The following is a 13,633-nucleotide window of genomic DNA, read 5'->3' on the forward strand; positions in this document are numbered from 1 at the left end:
GAAACAATGCATCTCACACACTGATGTTCCCCAGCAGGCCCATGTTCGCTCCACCGCCTGCCTCCCACCTGTCTACACGAGAGTGAGGGTTCAAATCCATCTCCACAAAATACAACGTGAGCCAGAGAGACATCTACAGTATGAGTGACACTAACTTAATTAAGAGTTTTTAAAATTACGTAAACAAGAGACATTAGTAAATGGAATGGAATCAGGGATAAGAGCTGGTAATAGTCAAACAGCAAACACAGCTAATTTCAACCCATTTTTATGGTTTTGAAAGGGGCAGGAGTGTAATCTTGTTCAGAGAGACAATTCATCTGACTCATGCAGAAGGTACAGAGAATTTGTAAGAGGTGTCCTCACTGAATTGTGGCTGTATTACATACCTGAGCATAACAAGCTTCTTCTATGGCTAATCCTGTTACTAAATCAACCTGAGAATAAAAACATAATATAATTTCAGCAGGAATTATTTTTTAAAATGTGGAACACTGCATATAAATTCAAACTAGTAACGCTTTTCCAAAAGAACAGAATTGATGTAAGACAACAAATCAAAAGTATGACCAGCATAAGAATTCTGGAACCAGGCTGCCTGGGTTCAAATTCTGACTCTACTGTGTAGGAGCTGTGTAGCCTTGGGTAAGTTAGGTGATAAGCTCTCTGTGCCTCAGGCGCATCTGAACAAGAGCCTAACCACAGCATCTACCAGGTGGGGGTACTGGGAGAATTAAATAAGCTAATCTAGGGGAAGGCTTTATATAGCACCCTGGCACGGCCCGGCACGAGAAGGCATCTGCTATTAGTATTGTTATGATTATGCAAGAAGTCTTAAAAACCAAACACTCGGGAAATTTTTTAGGTTGTGTTTATTGCTAACAAATTCAATCTCTTTTTTATGGCTACGAAGCCCAGAGAGACATGGTGGTCTCTGAGTCTGCAAGGAAGAAGTATCTTTCTTTCTTCACAATTCCGTAATTTAGCCCAAACATCTGTTGCAACGAACGCCTGCTGTAAACAGGCACCTGCATTGCTTCCTTGCCCTGCCTGCTTCTCTCCTGGCCTGGGGCCTCCACTCCCGGGAAGCCGCCTCCCCAGGGTAACCCCAGGACGCCCCAAAGTCTTGCCTTGTTAATGAGGGGTCCTTGCACAAAGCACGTTGAGAAATTATAGGTAGAGAGAGCCAGGCTCCGCTCTGAGCTTGGGAGTTGTTCCTAGAATGCTTTCTCGTCATGCCTCACTGGTGTTGAGAATACACAGGATACCCTTTTCTTTTGGTCTCGTATGAGCCACTAGCCAATAAATCTGTCTCTTCGCTGAATGGCAAAAACAGCCAGCATGTCACAAGCTGCAGGACATGAGTGAAATTCCCTAATTCTGTGATGAAGATACTGGATCGGCAACAGCTAAGGCAGAACAAAATCAATAATATAGCTAAAAATACCCTCGGTAGCTTACGGTAACGGTAGCATTGAAATAGCTGGATTTACAACATTAACAAATAAACGGAATTAAGTCTCCACCACCGACTCCAATAGCAATCTCAAGCAGCAAGGCACTTACCTCCATCCCTTGATTAATTGCTAATTTTGCCACTCTCATCGCAACAGGTCCCTAAAATTCAATTAAAGAAACAGATTTTCATTACTATTTATGCAAAGTATGTTGTACAGCTCAGTAAAATTCAGAAATTCCCATCGCTGGGCCCGTGGCAAAGATGCAACAAAAGCTGTAAGACGGTTAACGGGGGGATTTCCTTCGGGCCTTGGCACAAGTCTGCTGCCTGGACAACTGTACATGCCTGCAGGCCAGCAGGGGCCGTGTGCCCAGGAGCGGGCTGACCATTCTCCGGCGAAGCTCCCAACAGGTGAGGTAGGGCAAGGAAGAGGCGACGAAATACCACGGCCCCGGGTGCACGACGGGAGCGCGGGCTGCAGGGGAGGCTCCCGTCAGCACCCGTGCCGGACACTGGCTCCACACCGGAGCTCCGCGGGCACCTGTGACCCAGCGTGACGATGATGTACCCTCCAGGCAAGTTCCCCACACCACGCGGAAGCTGACAGCCCAGAGAAGTCCTTCAGGATGAGGGAAGGTCACGGAGGGAAGGACCAGGTGTCCTCTGTGAGGAGAACGTTAACTCTTGTCGTTTTTGAAAACCACAACGCGCCAGACGGAATTTAGCGGTTTGATCACATTTGAAATTCCTCAAAACTGTTCGTGGGTGATGAGTTAGAATTCAGCGTATCTTTTTTTAAAGTGTCTTTTGAATTAAAATGCAAAATGGGCTCTAAATACCAGGCGCAACAGGGGACACCCATAAATGAATAACGGCACGAGGCATGGCAAAGGTCGCTTTCCCCTCGCAGGGCCTTCAATGGTCACCTTTAACCCATCTGAATCCCCTTCCGAAGTCACATGCTCATTAATAATCTTTTTCAGAGGCCACAGGTTTTCAAGGCTCGGACAAGTATCTCAATTAGAATTCCTGACGATGTGACTTGCACGTGTGGAACACACACTAGGACCATTTTCTTTAAGATCGTCAACCCTTTCTGTTGTTGTTTTAAGCAGGGTGCTCCCGTCTGTGAGAACCTTCTCTACTCCCTGGTATCTAGCCGCTGACCCCGACCAGGTGCTTGTCCGACTTCCGTGCGCACAAACCCCCAGCCCCTTGTGAAAGCCCAGCGGGGGCTGGGGACGTGCTTCTGAGGGACGCCTGGGCTGCTCGTCTACAGAGCACACTCTGGGCAGCAAGGTTGCCTAAACTGGAGAGACAGGAAAATGGAAAGGCTAGTAGATGATAATGCTTATTTAACTGGCTTCTTTCAAAATACAAAACCAGCACTTCTTCTGGACATCTTTTTTCTCAAACAGGAAAACGGAAGTGAAGTCCAATACAGAAATCAAACGGAAATTCTAATTTTAAAGAAGCTGTCCAATTATCTGGAAGACTCATCATTCAGTGACAAAAACCAAACGTGAAGAGTATCGTCTCTCAAATTTTGCTCTGTAACTTTTGCATATCGTCCAGTTACACATTTTCTGGACCACGCAGCATCTCCCTTGGCCCAAGGAAAAAGTCCTCAGAGGCACGTCCTTCGCAGGAAAGGGACAGAGGGTGAGGACCCCCTGTCCGCCACGCGGTCAGATGGCGGGTGGGGAGGCGGTGCCCTCGGGCAGGAGAGGCGTGGGCAGGGGTGGGGTGGGGGTGGCAGGAGATGAGCCCTGAGGCACAGAGCCGCCGAGGGAGGGAGCTGAGCACCGCTGTCCAATGAGCAGAAGAGGCTGTGAAGGGCAGAGCAGGAAGGACACCACGACCTTGACCTTTCTTAACCACACCCCTTGTTTCAGCGCAGACGTGGGTTGGTCTTAGAGCTTTAATACCAAGGTTTCAGTGAGAGCCTTTTTGTTTTTCCCTTAAAGCACTGAAAGTCTCTCCTATCTGCTCTCTCTCAGCTGCGAGTGTGGGGCTGCGTGTTCCTCACACGGGGAGCAGACGACGTGGGGGCCCCGTCCCGACAGAGCCCACGGCCAGCTAAGTGAGAAGCAGGGAAGGGTCCCGGCAGGCGGGGTGGTTCCAGAGGGCGACCCGGCAGACCCGGGCGTCCGTCTGGCCACGGGCCACTTCGGCACCGCCCTCCGAAACGGGAGGCAAAGCTCTGAGCCAACACGGGAGGAAGACGCATCTCTCCTGAGGGAGACTTCCCGAGATTCCCAGAAGGATCCCCGGCCCCCGAAACAGCTTCCGCAACCTGTCCGCGTCAAGCGGCGCAGTTGGAGAGGAAGTGATCGTGCCTGCGGTGCCGGCGAGGGGGCTGCCAAACTTGAAACCGCACTAGGGATGACGGCAAATCACTAACCGCTCACACAGCAAAAGTCCTCTCATCCGCGATTTCAGAAGCGAGGCGTCCGCGAAAAACACACGGGAGAGAAAGAACGGAGCCACCCAGAACGAGCCCCGCGACGCAGCGGCCGACGCGACTCGTGGGCGCCGTCCTTTGCGAGCGCACGCGCACTGCTCCGGGCTCGCAGCCTTCACCGCGGGGAGGACTCGCCACACGCGGCGCCCGGGGAGACGCAGGCCGCCGCTGTACGGGCCCGCCGCCCCGACCCGGCCGCGGCCAGGGCGGTCCACGCTGCCGTGCTCGGCCGCGGTCTCCCCGGCACGTGTGTCCCCACGGGCTTCCCCCCATCTGTCCAGGTACACGGCGCAGCTCAGAAGCCGCCAGTAGGTTCCGTCACAGGTGCCGACGTGCGTGGGACGCGTCGTCGGAGCGCGGCCATGGTACGGGCCCCACTCTCTCTTCACATCTCGAACTTGAATTCCGAAGGCTCTTCATGTGCGGCTAATCGTTTCCGGTTTTAAGGCTACCACGTACTCTTCTACTTGGCACGCGGGACAAGGAGATCACAGGCATGTGAGAGGACTGTTGTGTCAATTTGCTATAAAGTTACTTAAACAGAGAGAAAACGGAAATGCAATTAGAAATACCTGAGGTAAAAACTCTCTTGCTAGGTCCAAGGCCTTGCGGTACGCGGCGTCCCCCTCCTGGTTCTGTTCTAGAACGTGGCTGATCAAGCCCACCGCTTTGGCTTCTTGGCCATCGAGCACGCGGGCAGAGAAGATGAGCTCTTTGGCCAGCGATATCCCGATAGCGCGCGGCAGGCGCTGCGTCCCCCCTGCGGAGAGAATGGGGGAAATGCGGGCAATGATTTCGCACCTTGTAGTCTTAGCATTTCAGTGTTTCGCTTCTTCATTTATCAAACAAACCAGGGCCAGAAGCTTACATGTCAAAATTAGTAGGTAGAAAACTACTTCAAAGCAGAATGCAATTAGTTTATAAAATTAAAAATCCCCAAAAAAGAACTGGAGTACCTTCCGTAATTATTAAGGGATTCTGGCTCTATTTATTTCTTGTGACACAGCTGCTGTGTTCCCAAATCGAATCCACAATCCTCACCACGTCAGGAGCCTTGCGACGCATAGCGGTGGGCAAGCAATACTGTCCCTTAGCGCATTTCACCCAGAGGGATGACAGGTCCATAAGGTGGGGCACCTTTCATTAACTTTGGATAAAACTTGTCCAAGCCTGAAATCTAACTCATGTGCTTCTTTTTTTAATTTTTTAATGTATATTCATTTTTGAGAGAGATAGAAAGAGAGAGAGACAGAGTGTGAGCAGGAGAGGGGCAGAGAGAGAGGGAGACACAAAATCCAAAGCAGGCTCCAGGCTCCAAGCTGTCAGCAGGGCTCGAACCCACGAACCGTGAGGTCATGACCTGAGCTGAAGTTGGATGCTTAACCCACTGAGCCACCCACGCGCCCCATAACTCATGTGCTTTTTAAGGAATCACTGACGGTAAACGAACTGCAAACTGATTTTAATTTAATAAAAATAAAGCTAGATAAATCTTCGTGAGACAACTCGGTGCTGGTAGAGAGTCCTCGTCACTCCTGGCGCACTACCCACCAGATCCATCTAGAGCTCTGCTCTGCTACCTACTAGTGACGAGGCCAAGATCTCGTTAAAAAGAAGGCTGGGCAAAAACAGGTAATGTCCTTATTCGGCAGCTTTCATTTCTACCAAGAAGAATATGGAAGCAGCTACGTTAGGATTCCCATAAATCTCATTCTGAAGACAGCCGCTGGGCTGCCAAGGGCACTGGTGGCCAAGAAGCAGGGGAGCAGAGCGACTGTCAAGCTGCAGAGAAAAAGCAAGGTGACGGCCTGCCACCTAGACGAGGTCACTGTGTTTTGTTTGGCCCGCAAAGTTTAGAATTTTATTTTTATGTATTAGTTGCCAACATTTAAAAAATGGGTGGAGGTTTCAGGTGGGAACTGATTTCTACCGGGAGGCCCATTTGAGACACAACGCATCCATGTGGCCACAGCCCCTCTCCTCTGTTGCCAGGACTTTAGCCTGACAAGCTCTGCTTTCTGTGAGACAACTTTGAAAGGAGGGGCGCCTGGGTGGCTCAGTCAGTTGAGCATCCGACTCTTGAATTCAGCTTGGGCCACACACTCATGGTTTGTGAGTTCAAGCCCCGCATGGGGCTCTGCACTGACCCCCTGGAGCCAGCTTGGGATTCTCTCTCTCTCTGCCCTCCCCCACTCACATGTGCATCTCTCTCTCTCTCTCAAAATAAATAAAATTTAAAAGACAACCAAGATCTTTCTTATTCTCACCTCAATCAAAAGTGGCACAATGAAAAATAAAGATCACAAGTTGCAGAAAGCATGTTTCCCTTTAGTAATGAAGTATCTTCCTACGTTTTTAACGAACAAAGCATGTCTGCATTGGAAGAACACAATTTAAGATGCTATTATTAAGCAACTATGTTAAGAACCATGTGCAGCTATTTAGAAAATGTGGGTGATGTAGAAAAAAAGAGAAACAAACACAAACCTCAACGGACTGGGAAAGGACTGATATTTTCAATAACGATTGGTTTTGAGTGTAAATAAAATGAGTAGGGCTTCCGCAGACTACAGTTATTGTTTATACTGTTCAATTAGAGATGGTGAGTTTATAAGTGTTTTACTTGATAAGGCAGAAAATGTGCATCTGAAAAAAAATGAAGCATTGACAAACTTGAATCTAACTGTAAACAGCGACGTTGCTTGGCCTGATAAAGACAGGTCTGAGAACGCACGGGACAAGCACCAGGGAAAAGGGCAAGTTATCTATGGCGTTTCCAATGGCAGCTGATGAGAACAGAGATATCAATAATACAACCCATTATTTACTCATGGAGCAGATGGGAACTTTCATGAGATGGATTCATGAGTAATGTACGGACATCGTATTCATGATAAGCACAACACTAGGAAATGATTCTCTTTCATGTTCTGTGGAAAGTTTGATGTAGACTGGTCAAAATTAACAAATGTGAGCCTCAGGGATCGTTGCTAATGCCGCACTTGTTATTCAACCGAAACTCGAGTCTTGCAAGGTGGCCAAGCTTACACCCATTCGTTATTTCATTTCATTCAGAGTATCGTTCTCCAGGAACGAGGGCTTTGTAGAAATTAAAGACAGGAACAGTAATGAAACGAAGACCAGAAAACACATCCACCGCCCTGAGCTGAACGGCACATAACTCAAGCTCTGCTCGGTGACATGGGCGAGGGCCAGAACGATCTGCTGGAGGTCGTGGCCTGAGCGAGGGTCGAAAGACAAGGGGAAGGGGGCTTTCTGTTCTTGCCGGAAACAACGCATCAGAGGAGCTGGGAAAACCCGCACCTTGGCTCACCAACTAACACTGCACCTAAGACTCAGCCTTTGGGGGGACATCGCAAGCCATCTGCCCTAGGAACCTCGTGTAAGTGGGCCATGCCGGCCGCTTGTCCTTCTGTGTCTGGTTTTACTGCACTAAAGCATACCGTGCTCCAGGCTCACCCTGCTGTGGTGTGTCCGCGTTTCCTTTTAAGGCTCAGTAATATTCCACTGTATGAATACCACGTCTTATTTATTCACTGACCCGGTGATGGACACTTGGGTCGTTTCCACCTTTCTACTATCAAGAGTAATGCTGCTATGCATATGCGCGTACAAGTACCTCTTTGAAACCCTGCTTTCTTATTCTCTTGGGTAGATACCCAGAGGTAGAGTTGTTAGATCATACAGTAAATCTAGGTTTAACTTTTTTGAGGAACAGCCATACCGTTTTCCTGGTAGCTGCACCATTTTACATTCTTATCAACAGGGTACAAGGATTCCAATTTCTCCACATTCTCAGCAACATTTGCAATTTTCAGGGGTGTTGTTTTTTTTTTTTTTTGAAGGGGGGAGGGAGGGCTTGATGGTAAGCATCCTAACTGGTGTGAAATTGTACCTCACTGTGGTTTTTGATTTACATTTCCCTAACAACTAGTCGTGTTGAACTTCTTTTCATCTGCTTATTGGCCATTTGTGTATCTTCTTCAGAGAAACATCTATTTAAGTCCTTTGCCCATTTTTTTAAATGAGTTGTTTTTTTGTTGTTGTTGAGATGAAGGGGTTCTGTATGTATTCTGGATAGTAACCATTTATCAGATAGATGATTTGCAAATATTTCTTCTCATTCCATGGACTGCCTTTTCACTCTGTTGATTGTCCTTTGAAGCACAAAAGTGCTTTTAATTTTAATTTTAATTTTGATGAAATCCAGTTTTTTTTTTCTTACGTTGCCTGTGCTTTTGGTGTTGTATCCAAGAAATCATTGCCAAATCCAATGTCACAAAGTTCTTCCACTGTTTTCTTCTAAGAGTTTTACGGTTTCAAAACTGACATTAAGGTCTTTGATCCATTTTGGGCTAATTCTAATACGTGGTGTAAGGTAAGGGTCCAGCTTCATTCTTTTGCAGGTGGATTGTCCAGTTTTCCAAGTACCATTTGCTGAAAGAGGCACTCTTAAATAATTACACAAATACATTATTTAATTCACTCACTCCCACGGAAATTCTGTCTTTAGGAAAACTATCTGGTGAAAACTTATCTAGCTCAGTTTCCTATGCTGCAATCAGTTTGCAGCAAAGACTGGGGGTGGAGCTGGGGGCGACTTCCCCGTGCTCCTCCCAGTCATATAAAATTTGTGATCTCGAACTTTATAAAAATGACGTGACCTGTTTGGTTTGCCTTTCTCAGTTAATATGAACAGCTTTGAGCAAAGAGCCGTGCACGTGGAGGTTACTAAACCACGGGGCATTATGACACAAAATGCTACACATGATCAGTGAGGGATCTCAGATGTCTGACAGTATCTCAGGGATAGTCACCCTAAATAGAGAGTATTTTTATGTCAACATTCTACGCCAGCTCGGAAGTACTTCTGTTTACGGACAGCTATTTGACATAATACAATTAGATAAAACACTCGTGCTCGTCAGGGGAGTCAAAGCTCAGCGCAGCACCACACCAATTACCTAATTATTTAACACAAAATGAATTCACTGGGGGAGTGTATGTGCAGAAAACTAACCCGTCACCTATGAATTACACTTCCTCCTTCATGACGTTAAGCATAGGATGAAAATAAACAAACACAGAACGATACAGCTTCTAGTAAAGTCACTGATAAGTCCAGCGGTGAGCAGGGGGGCAGGCAGTGTGCGTGGGGGGGGGGGGGGGTACAGCGGGGAGGTCAGCAACAGAGCGGGAACCGCAAGCACCCAGGATTTGTTCACATCCGAACATAATTTGCTCCCGGCACTCGTATCCTGGAAGCAGGCAGCTGTGAGCCACGTCTGAAGCCACAGACAAAAATAACAGGATGAAAACACTCAAAATGGAGTCCGTCTGGTCTTGCTGCTTTTGCTTGTAATCCATCAACGGGACAAAAATGAATGTGTGGCTGCAGTTTTTAGTTGGCTGAGTCTTTTCCTTTACTTACTAATTTTCAAAATAACAAGGTGGTTCCCTAGCATCCTCCAGAGGTGACAAGTTTTTTTTTTTTTAATTTTTTTTTTTTCAACGTTTATTTATTTTTTTTGGGACAGAGAGAGACAGAGCATGAACGGGGGAGGAGCAGAGAGAGAGGGAGACACAGAATCGGAAGCAGGCTCCAGGCTCTGAGCCATCAGCCCAGAGCCCGACGCGGGGCTCGAACTCACGGACCGGGAGATCGTGACCTGGCTGAAGTCGGACGCTTAACCGACTGCGCCACCCAGGCGCCCCGAGTTTTTAATCTTCGAGAACCATCACAATTTTACAGACTTTAACATGTCTGATGCATCAGAATCAGTGCAGTTCTTATCTTTATAGACGGTCGACCACCCCAACCTTGGCTGGTGGAACTTAATGAGATTGGCTCTAGCGTCCTTCTGATGTGACCATAACAGTCTTTGGTGACTTCTTGTTGCCCAGGACCATGGAGTGTTCCAGGATCATCCTGTAGCTCTCCTCCCCAGGCCCCACATCGACCACTTGGCCCACAGCCCTCTGGGGCTGCGCTGGAAAATCTGACGCTTCCACTCACATTGTGATCTAGCACACTTAACAACAACCGTGCTTTTCGAATGCATGTTCTGTATGTTCTCTTAGTAATTCTGTGTTGAGTTTCCAGACTCCGTTCTTCCAACAAATCATGAGTGTGAAGGACGGGTGCTAATGTGAACATGGGGAGCAAATCCTCTGGCCATGAGGACATGAGGACTCTGTCATGTGATGCTACCTCAACTTTTTCCCGGTCCACTCTGTTCAATCCAGCCTCTTTCACAAGACGTACAATTTTATTACACGTCCTTGAAACCTTAGAAGTCAATCACAAAGTCTGGGGCAGTTTTCTCAGGGCTGCATCAAGACCACAGATGGCTGCCCTAAGAAGTCAGAACCCAGGTTCCTACTGTTCCTCCTTTGCTGCCCTCCCCCTATGCATTCTGTCCTCCGTGTTACCTCATGGTCCAAGAGGGCTGCAGCAGCCTTGTCATCACGACTGCGAACCAGGCAGAAGGAAGGGCAAGAGAGTGCTGAGTTTTCAGAGCCACTGATGAAGTCCCAGCCAACAACTGTGCCTCCTCCATGTCACTGGCCAGAACTCGGGCACACGTAGTTGCAGGGGCGTGAAACGTCACCTTCTTGCTCAGGGGTTTGCCTTAGCATGTGAAGGAAACCCGGGGCTCTTACTACTAAGGCAAAATGAAAACAGGTGTGCACTTAGCAGTTGCTACCTCAAGTGGTAAAACTGTGTTAATCACATAACAAAACGTTTTCATGTTTACCTATTATTTGGATTGAAAATATATTGGAAATGTTATATTCCATCATTACTCTATTATTTTAAGAAGGTGTCAAGAATTTTTTTCCCCTATGTAATCTCTTCTGGGGTAATACCACTTAAATTTACTTTAAACGAGCAACCTCTAGATTAGCGATGGCTTAAACACAGCAAGTGTGTTTTCGCCAACAAGGGCAAGAGGCGAAAATTTTCGCCCCGCTCCCCTGTGTTCGTGCTGACCTCCAGTGCCATGGGGAGCTGCTGGTCGCCATCTGGGGGTGCGATCCTTCTCCTCCCAGACCACAGTCCCACTCAAAGTCAAAAATAAACCAGACACAGATGCTACCTTCCTTTTGTTATATTTACATAATTTAGAGTTTAAAGCAACCTTTATGTGGCATTTCACCACCAAGCATAACGTAATACGTAAAGAACAGCCACAGTCTGCAGATTATAAATTATAGTTTAGTACTATTTACAAGGTAGAAAATGTCAAGTTTTTCTGTTTTTGTTTCTTAAGGTTTTTTTGTTGTTCTCAAGAGTTATGTACAGGGGCGCCTGGGTGGCGCAGTCGGTTAAGCGTCCGACTTCAGCCAGGTCACGATCTCGCGGTCCGTGAGTTCGAGCCCCGCGTCGGGCTCTGGGCTGATGGCTCAGAGCCTGGAGCCTGTTTCCGATTCTGTGTCTCCCTCTCTCTCTGCCCCTCCCCCGTTCATGCTCTGTCTCTCTCTGTCCCAAAAATAAATAAACATTGAAAAAAAAATTAAAAAAAAAAAAAGAGTTATGTACATACCACATTAAGGGCATTTATTGCTATAATGAGAAGAGATCTCAGAATTCTACAAGTAAATATCACTTTTGAATTATGTCTAAACCCCCTCTCAGAAACAGCCAATTAAGGTTACTTTTTCCTTGAACTGTACAAGACACATTGCAGGAGAATGTTAGTTTTGGATTATAATTCCTGTTGCAACTCTGTCAGAGGGCTTTAGGCAAGAGCTTTCTTGCTAGATCTTGGCTAGATGTTTACAAAACTGACTTCCTCCTGCTTTCATAATGAAACATCAAGGTCAAAGAGGAATGCACTATGTGAACAAACATGGCGTGTTTACTGGTCCCATGATGGACCATGTCACAATCATACAAAAACCATAAAAATATTTATCCTTCAATTTGTGACCAACATTTGCAGTGTGGTAAAACCCTCTGTTCTCTGAGGATTTTAATTTTTTTTTAACATTTATTCAGTTTTGACAGAGAGAGACAGAGCATGAGTGGGGAAGGGGCAGAGAGAGGGAGACACAGAATCCAAAACAGGCTCCAGGCTCTGAGCTGTCAGCACAGAGCCCTACAAGGGGCTCAAACTCACGAACTGCGAAGTCATAACCTGAACCGAAGGTGGACACTCAACCGACTGAGCCACCCAGGCGCCCCTGTTCTCTGAGGATTTTTAGCACGTTGTAAAGTAGTGAGAGAAAACACACGCACACACACACACTGGAAGAAGTAAGGGGTAAGTGAGAAGAAAACCCTAAGCAGGGAAAGCCGAGCAAAAACTAACAGAAATACATCAGTTTGGGCTGTATGTGGTTTATCCTAAAGGAGCATTTAGCAAAAGTTAAAAACTTTTCTTTAATGTTTATTTTATTATTGAGAGAGAGAGAGAGAGAGAGAGAGAGAGAGAAAGCATGTGCAAAGGGCAGAGAGAGAGAGGGAGACAGAGGATCTGAAGTGGGGTCTGAGCACAGAGCCCGACGTGGGGCTCGAACCCACGGACCGTGAGATCATGACCTGAGCTTAAGTCGGACGTTTAACCAACTGATCCACCCAGGAACCCCAAAGCTTAAAACTTTTAAGAACTGGGTCAGGGAAGAAAGGCTGGATATCAAAAATAGTTTTCCAGAGCCAATTAAGCTGACTGGCGACAAATTAAAACCTTTGTGATAAAGCTTTCATTAATACGCATTCTAGAAAGCTTTCCTGAAAATTAAGTCCATCACTGTTAGAGACACAGAGATAGATGCAAAGGTTTTTTTCATGAAGAAAAAAATTACAGGGGCGCCTGGGTGGCTCAGTCGGTTGAGCGTCGGACTTCGGCTCAGGTCACGATCTCACGGTTCGTGAGTTCGAGCCCCGCGTCGGGCTCCGTGCTGCCAGCAGAGTCTGGAGCCTGCTTCGGATTCTGTGTCTCCGTTTCTCTGTCCCAACCCCGCTCATGCTCTGTCTCTCTCTCCTTCAAAAATAAAACATTCAAAAAATTTTTAAAGAAAGAAAATTATGCTTCTTTTCAGTGTTTACGTGCAATGTTTCCAACCAATATTTGAAGCACGAGCTTTTTTAACTTTTAAACACCGTGTCGTGCTACAGCAGACGAAACGCAAGAGCTTACTTTGCGAAACCAACTGAAGACGGCCGCCGCGGGCCCCTCCGCTCCTCGCGGCAGCCGCGGGGGCTCTGAGCCCGGGCGCTGGGCCTGAGGCAGGGGCGGCTCCGAGGGGCGGCGGAGGCCTCCGCCCGCACGCGTCCCCGAACGAGCGGCCTCGGCCAGAGCGAGGAGGTGCCGGCCCGCCAGCCGAGTCACGCGCGGAGCGACGGAAGAAAGAAGGGAACGGCCGGGCTCCCCCACTCGGGCGGGACTTCGGGCAAGCCCGCCAACAGCCGCGCTGCCCGACGGCGAGACGGCGTGTGTCGGGGCTGTCCCAGACGGGAGTCGCCCGCCACCCAGCGCGCCGCCGCACTCCAGACGTGACGTGACGTGACGTGACGTGACGTGACGTGACGGGCGCGGCCGAGGCTCGGGGCGCCGTCCGTCTCCGTCCAACTGGAAACGGCACCCGCGGTCCGCAGCCACGGCCCTGGACCGCGCGGGTCAGGCTCCCCTGTCCCTTCGGCCTCCCGGGAGCCCCTCTTCGGTCGCGACGCTTGTTTCGGTTGC

General features: G+C 48.1%; 1 protein-coding gene across 8 annotated transcripts in view; it reads right to left on the reverse strand.

Moving 5' to 3' along the window:
* Window positions 1-13,633, reverse strand: part of AUH (AU RNA binding methylglutaconyl-CoA hydratase) — a 178,990-nt gene that overhangs the window by 23,707 nt on the left and 141,650 nt on the right. For all 8 annotated transcript variants that reach the window (XR_006965990.1, XR_006965994.1, XR_006965993.1 and 5 more), the window contains 3 exons: window positions 4,496-4,683; window positions 1,567-1,617; window positions 390-437 (listed from right to left, as the gene is read on the reverse strand). Coding sequence is in view for 3 of the 8 variants with exons in the window: in XM_047101016.1 (XP_046956972.1) it covers window positions 390-437; window positions 1,567-1,617; window positions 4,496-4,683 (287 nt within the window). In the remaining 5 variants the exon portion in view is untranslated. The remainder of the gene's footprint in view (window positions 1-389; window positions 438-1,566; window positions 1,618-4,495; window positions 4,684-13,633) is intronic.

This window comes from Lynx rufus, unplaced genomic scaffold, assembly GCF_022079265.1.
Source record: "Lynx rufus isolate CCGP_SWC_20201006 ecotype Redwood Valley unplaced genomic scaffold, mLynRuf1.p SCAF_10, whole genome shotgun sequence".
Taxonomy (NCBI): Eukaryota; Metazoa; Chordata; class Mammalia; order Carnivora; family Felidae; genus Lynx; species Lynx rufus.